Genomic DNA, 7,454 nt, shown 5'->3' on the forward strand with positions numbered 1-7,454 from the left:
GTCCGACGATGTCCCCAGTTAAGGTCAACAACTGCCCATCTCCACTGTAAACAGTTTTGGCAGGGCACTGCTTCCCCCTCCTGAGGCGCCGGACGGTTTGCCAGAATTTCTTGAAGGCTGACCGATAGTCCATCTCCATGGCCTCACCGAACTCTTCCCAGACCTGAGTTTTTGCCTCCACAATCACCCGGGCTGCATTCTGCTTGGCTTGCCGGTACCCGTCAGCTGCCTCAGGTGACCCAGGAGCTTACTTACTTACTTCCGGTGACCACCACCGGGTTTGGGGATTTCCGCCACAACAGGCATCGAAGACCTTACAAATACAGCTCCGAATGGCTGCATCGCCAATGGAGGCGGAGAACATGGTCCACTCGGACTCTATGTCTCCACCCTCCTCCAGGATCTGGTCGAAGCTCTGCTGGAGGTGGGGTTTGAAGATCTCCCGGACAGGGGGTTCTGCCAAATGTTCCCAACAGACCCTCACAATACCTTTGGGTCTGCCTAGTCTGTCCAGCTTCCTCCCCTGCCATCGGTTCCAACTCACCACCAGGTGGTGATCAGTTGACAGCTCCTCCCCCTCTTTACTGCACTGACTGTATGTACTAAATACCTGACAAACCCATCATGACATCTCCATTGGTTTTCTGAAGAGCGATTTTGAAGCTCAAGTCTGGCTGCCACCATTTTGGTAGTGCTTCACTACGCCTGATAGGTCTTAATCCAAAAAGGGGCAAAGAGGTGGAGTGTGAGTGGAGCTTGTTAGACAGCTAGCGGCCAGCCACCTATTGCAGAGCCCTCTAGCCTGTCACTCAAAGTGGCCACACCCTTAATTAATGCATAGCTTTTAATGTCAGAATAATTTAAATGGGCGAGTTATAAAAAAAAAAAAAAACTCATCCCCCACACAGTTGTCATTGAAGGGGAAGTTAACTAAAGAGACCATAACCAATGTTTGTACTAGGCTGTAAACATTTTTATTTCTGCTGTAAAGTTGGGCTTTTTAACAAGGGAGTCTATGGGGACTGACTAACTTTTGGAGTCAGACCCACGTGGCTTTTTGAGGAACTGCAGGTTTTGGCACTTCTGCATTGGCTTCATTTCTTGGCCTTGGAGGTTGCAGCTTGACCATGAGTGACAGCTCTGATCCCGGCCACCTCTTCCCCAGTTGCATTTTTTAAATTTGACTTTAGTACTATTGTGAGGGCGCCGAAATTTAGATCCTGGAAGGCACCTCCAAGCAGAGGGCAGTGGAAACGCAAAATCCACGGAAAGCATTATGCAGTTTGTTTTGATAGGTTTATATATGGAAAAAACCCTATTAGTGACTTTATATGGCTCATTTTTTTATAGTAAGTAAAAAGAAATTAACAGTGCTACCTCCACTGATTTATACCATTATTCTTGATTAGTGCAGGGGTGAGAAAAAGGCATGAGAGGTTGAGCAATGTATGGGTTTACTAAGGGCTCCCAGATCATTCACACTTGCTCTGCCTATAGTGCTCTTATGACACAAAACTGTAAATATGTTGTTTTTGTTTTACAGTGGGGAATGAGCATGGTCAGGAGATCGTTGAAAGTGCAGCTGTTTTTTTGTTTGAGACCTTCCACAACAAATACCATGTGGGCATAGAGGAGACCCGAGCCATTAAACAGATGTTTGGCCCCTTTCCGTCATCTGCAGCAGAGACCTCCTGTGCCTGTGTGGCTCAACTTGTTGCTCCACTTGGAGACTCCCGAGTTGAAGACTTTATTCACACCCAGAGCTCGTGGCACTCCCAACGAGGCTCTACTTTTGGACGCAACATTGCCTTTTCATATGACTGCTACACTGTGGACCCATTGGAAGACCTGTCATGGTCTGGTATCCATGAGGAGAGCATGAACCTAGACTTTATCAACTTCCTCAACAACCAGCAGAGCGGGAGGAAGGTCACCAGTGAACAAGAGGCATCCAGCTCTGGAAGATCTTTGAGCTCTGGGGATGGACCTATCCTTAGAACAGAGGTGGAGAAGTATGTGAACAGAGGCAACATGATCTCATCCAACCCAGAGGAACTGTGCACCTCCCTGTTTGAGATGCTGACCTCCCACATGAGTGATGATGAGCTGCAAAATGAGGTTTGTGTCACTGGGAAATATAATCTTATATATACAGTAACTACTGTATCCAAGAAATTGTTCTTTGGAATTTTTTCTTCAGGTTGTAAAACTGACTAATGTAATAGCTTAAAACAAATCCTAGCACAGAACTTACTGTATTTTAACAACTGTGTAGGCTTGGTAATGGTTATTTGATATGGATGGATGGATAGATGGGTAGAAATAGGAACACAGTCACTCACTTATTGCTATGAGTACATGGTAACAATTGAGACAACCTGGAATTTGTACTAACTCTTTTACTCTGTTTATGACTAAATGAGATACAAACTGTAAGCAGAGGGAAGCAGATACAAGATTTTGTAAGGTGCACGTCACCCTCATCCCTAGTGGAACCTTGTCCTGATATCGTGTATCAACTGTGCATTCAAACTTTACAGTCATATGCAACATTCGGCTTAGGAGCCCATTACATAGCAGAAATCAGAGTATCGCCAAGGCAGCCTTCCTCGACATGTACATGATTTTAGTTTAGGAATAGGTGTAGCTGTATCAGACTTTTGCCATCCATCTCCTGGAACAGAAACACCTTTAAACCATTTCAACCAGTGAGACGCTTGTTTTCATTTACAAACCCCAACTCCAGTGAAGTTGGGACATTGTGTAAAATGTAAATAAAAACAAAATACATTGACTTGCAAATCCTTTTTCACCCATATTTAATTGAATACACTACAAATTTCAAATTGCTAAACTCTAACCTTTGTTTTTTGCAAATATTCACTCATTTTGAAGTTGATGCCTGCAACACATTCCAAAAGAGCTGGGGCAGGGGTATTTTTACCACCCGGCTTCTCTGGGCCCGAGCTCTTCTGAGATGGACTGATGCAAAGTGGCAAAGTGTGCTGTGGTCTGACGAGTCCAGATTTCAAGTTGTTTTTGGAAATCATGGACGTTGTGTCCTTCAGGCTAAAGAAGAAAAGAACCATCCAAATTGTTATCAGCGCAGAGTTCAAAGCCAGTATCTATGATAGTATGGGGGTGGGGGCGGGGTTGCCCATGCGTAACCTTGACATCTGTGAAGGCACCATTTGGGTGCGACTGTGTTTTGGTGGGTAGAGCAGGCGTCTCCCAACCGGAGGGTCGGCGCTTCGAATCTCGGTGCCTGCAGTCCACCTGCCGAAGTGTCCTTGGGCAAGACACTGAACCTCCAAGTTGCCACCGATGGTTTGAGCTATCAATTGAGTTGGCACCGCAGATGGTTGCCTCAGCTCTGTACCGGAAACCAACTCCTTGTGTGTAACATACTTGGCCAATAAAGGTGATTTTCCTTATCCTTACCATTAATGCTGAAAAGTACATACAGGTTTTGGAGCAAAATATGCTGCCATCCAAGCGACATCTTTTTCACAGACATCCTTGCTTATTTCAGCAAGACAATGCCAAGCCACATTCTGCACATGTTACAACAGCGTGACTTTGTAGTAAAAGACTGCAGCTACTAGACTGGCCTGCCTGCAGTCTGGACCTGTCTCCCATTGAAAATGTGTGGCGCATTATGAGGCGCAAAATATGACAACACAGACCTCGAACTGTTGAGCAACTGAAGTCGTACATCAAGCAAGAATGGGAAAGAATTCCACATACAAAGCTTCAACAATTGGTGTCCTCCAGTTCCCAAATGCTTATTAAGTCTTGTTCAAAGGAAAGGTGATGTAACACAGTGGTAAAAATATCCCTGTCCCAGCTCTTTTGGAATGTGTTGCAGGCATCAACTTCAAAATGAGTGAATATTTGCATAAAACAAAGTTTATCAGTTTGAACATTAAATATCTTGTCTTTTTAGTGTGTTCAATTAAATATGGGTCAAAAAGGATTTGCAAGTCAATGTATTTTGTTTTTATTTACATTTTACCCAATGTCCCAACTTCATTGGAATTGGTGTTTGTACTTCTGATGAGGTGGCTGTGACTTTGGAGGTAGAACACTTGTCCCCTAACCAGAAGGTCAGTGGTTTGATTCTCGTTCTTCCTAGTCCACATGTTAGCGTGTCCTTGGGCAAGAAACTGAACCTCAAGTTGCTCCTGATGACCTGGCCAGCGCTTTGCAGGGGCAAGATGCCCAGGACAAAGCTTTGCAGGGGCAGTGGCACCATCTGTGTGTGTGTGAGCTGGTGCACAAATGGCTGCCTCGGTTCTGTCCCGGAGATAAATTCCTTGTGTGTGTAAGATACTTGGCCAATAAAAGTGATTAAATGGTAAATTCTAGCCTGCTCCTTCACAGCAGACAATGACGAGAATATTTTATTAGCATTTATACAAATTGGAATCAATTATTAAATTGCAGTAAAAAAGAAAATCATCTCAATTCTCAGATTTTCTTGCCCACTGGAGAAAAAGAATTTATTTTAGCTGTCACTAAATCTGAATTTTACAAGTCTACTCCAAATCTCCAGTTTTGTATTTATTTCTTATTTTGTCAAGTTTTGTTAGTTTTAATACCTTACCTAGTTTTCTTATTCACTCTTCTGTCCAGTTACAGTACTTTCCAGCACAACTGCAGAACAGCAGCCCATTGTAAAGTTCTAAAAATTTTACATGTCAACACTTGTGTTTTACCTGGAAGGCTCACATTAATCCCTTTGCTCAACTCTCAGCTAGTGACTCAAATCATCAGCGTTTACGGGGCAGCCCTATTTCTCATAACGACCTGGTGTAAAATGTTTAGGGATGAAAGATATTTCCCAGCTCTTTTAACCAGGAACTCAGAGAGACGAAGCGGACCACTTGGATATTTAAAAAAAACCGTGCTGGTTTATTCAAAGGATCACAGGTAAAATTAACATTACACGTCCAGATATCTTGCACCTCCAATACTGCGCGCAGGCAGATGAAGAATGAAAGACCCCGAACCCAACAGGCCTGTACATTATATCTGGTTTGGGCTAACCCCATTCTACACAGGCACGTCAAACCGTGACGTCACCTGATATGCCAGCTTTACAGCTGACCGTAGCAGTAGTCAAAACATGGAGAAAATCAATGTGTGTGAATGTTGATTAAGTGGTGTGTATCTAAGAACATACAGGACATTCAGGGACATGTCCGGACATTAAGCCTCGGAAGATATTATGATTAAGATTACGGCTAAACATATCATACAATAGCCACTTTCTATCTAGTTATCCTGGAACATAAACAACCTTGAGTAACTCCTGGAAATGACTAAGCATTTAACAGCCTGAGCTAGACATCCTGTCTACACTAAAGACATTTCTAATACAACAAGTATCTAACCAATTTCTATCTGACTAAAAAATACCTAACAAAAGCCTGCAGAACATAGCCTGTTAATATAGAGAGGTTTTTCAGATCTAATATGGACGTGTTGATTAGGGGTAAAATGTCTTTGAGCAGCCTGGTCAGGATGGGGTCTAAGAGACATGTTGAGGATTTAGATGAAGCAATTGTTGTGGTCAGCTCAGAGAGATCTATGGGATAGAAGCATAAAGTCTAAATATAAATGAAGTTATATCCTCACAGGTTGACACGACTGTCCTACTTTGCTTTTTCACTGTATTTTTTGTTTTGTCAGTCTCTGTTTATAGGAGAGAGGGGCTGCACATTTTTCTCATGCTCACAACTGAGCAGAGGATGTGAAGTATCACTCCAAAGTGCAACAATCATTCAGTAACAGAGACTGTGTGAGCAGTTTATGAAACAGCTGTTGGACAAGCAGAACCTAAACTTGTAGAAATGTGACATTTTTCACCCCTTTGCCCATGGTCCACTTACTGAAGTCCCTGTTTTACCCCTAAACCAACAGCTGAATGTCTGTCATGTCTGTTGTTTTTCTTGAATAATTTCAAAACAAATAATATCAGCATTGAGCTATTCTAAATGGCAGCAGTAGGTTTATTATTCATTATGGGGAAACAGTTACCCCTTGGCGGAGGTCTGTACTCTGAGTGGCGTCTACTTTTATTTTGTGTCGTCCAAATTAGTCATTACAAACAAACTAACAAAAAAATAAATTCTCTGATAATCAAACTGAGGTGCCATTGTATTTTCACCTCACCTTTCAGCCATGCATCATGTTTATGTCAACTGTTTTCTGTTTAGGAGAGGTGTTATTTAAGATGATTAGTAGTGACTTGTGTATTAGACCTGTGAATGTCATTTGTAGTGTTAATTGAAGATATATTTTGATTTAAGAGCTAATTTTTTTTGGGCAACTTACAAAAACCTGCCATCTCATACGTGTTGGTCTGGTTTGAAAAGCAGTTGTTCTTTGTGTTTTGAAGGAGTAAGGGGGAAAGAAGGGGAGTTCTGTGTTGTGCTGTTACTGCTCTCCAGCAATAGAGAATGTCTTCTCTGCTAAAGCGCTATCAGTGAAGCCTGTTGTTATCTACAGCAGTTAAGTTTTTGCAGATGCAATGTGTAGATGCTTCATTTGTGTGCAAATTTGTTACACCCAGAGAAATACTTGAAAAGCAACACACAGAAAGCATGGAATTTTCACTGGAATTATCACCATTTACACAGAAAAACTTTAAGTCAAAAGTTTGGAAACAGTTTCCCATCTCAAGGTGCCCGATAATCGAATGGTTACAGCGTGGTGTACCATATACCCAGGCACAGTGTATGTACGATGCCAGCGGTTTGAGTCCAGCCTTTGACACAGGTCACCCCCTCTGTCTCCCTCATTTCCTGTCTGCCTCTGTGACTCACTAAAATAACAAAATAAAGGCAACCCCTCCCCCAACAAAAAAAGAATGAACAAACACTTTCCCACTGAATTGAATGGGCAAATGTGTCCAGGTGTTCACTGGCAATGTAATTTAATAGTTCTTAAAAATATTCTGTACAGAGGGACTTGAAGTGATTTTCTTACTTTAATATACAGGTTTTAATGTGAGTCCTCATCAGTTTAACAGAGTTAAATCTGTGCAACTGGGGAGATAATGAAGGCATGACTGCCATTTATATGTAACATATGCCTGTTTGTCTTCATGTGTGAAGCAACACTGCGGCAGCATCTCATAAAGTGTTCAAGCTGGACAAAGTAATGGAGAAAGCAGTTTTGCTAAATGTTTTCAACATTTTTACAGTGCAGTGTTTAGTAATCTGTCAACTGATCACCACCTGGTGGTGAGCTGGATCCGATGGTGGGGGAGGAAGCTGGACAGACTCGGCAGACCCAAACGTATTGTGAGGGTCTGTTGGGAACATGTGGCAGAACCCCCGGTCCGGGAGATCTTTAACTCAAACCTCCGGCAGAGCTTTGACCAGATCCCGGGGGAGGCTGGAGATATTGAGTCCGAGTGGACCATATTATCCACCTCCATTGTTGCT

At 42.7% G+C, this 7,454-nt stretch overlaps 1 protein-coding gene across 1 annotated transcript in view; it reads left to right on the plus strand.

Moving 5' to 3' along the window:
- The window catches only part of ascc3 (activating signal cointegrator 1 complex subunit 3), a 245,725-nt gene that overhangs the window by 30,450 nt on the left and 207,821 nt on the right, over positions 1 to 7,454 (plus strand). Inside the window, 1 exon segment of the mRNA XM_020621661.1 lies at positions 1,544 to 2,118. Coding sequence (XP_020477317.1) covers positions 1,544 to 2,118 — 575 coding nt within the window.

The sequence above is a fragment of the Monopterus albus genome, unplaced genomic scaffold (assembly GCF_001952655.1).
Source record: "Monopterus albus unplaced genomic scaffold, M_albus_1.0 scaffold264.1, whole genome shotgun sequence".
NCBI lineage: Eukaryota > Metazoa > Chordata > Actinopteri > Synbranchiformes > Synbranchidae > Monopterus > Monopterus albus.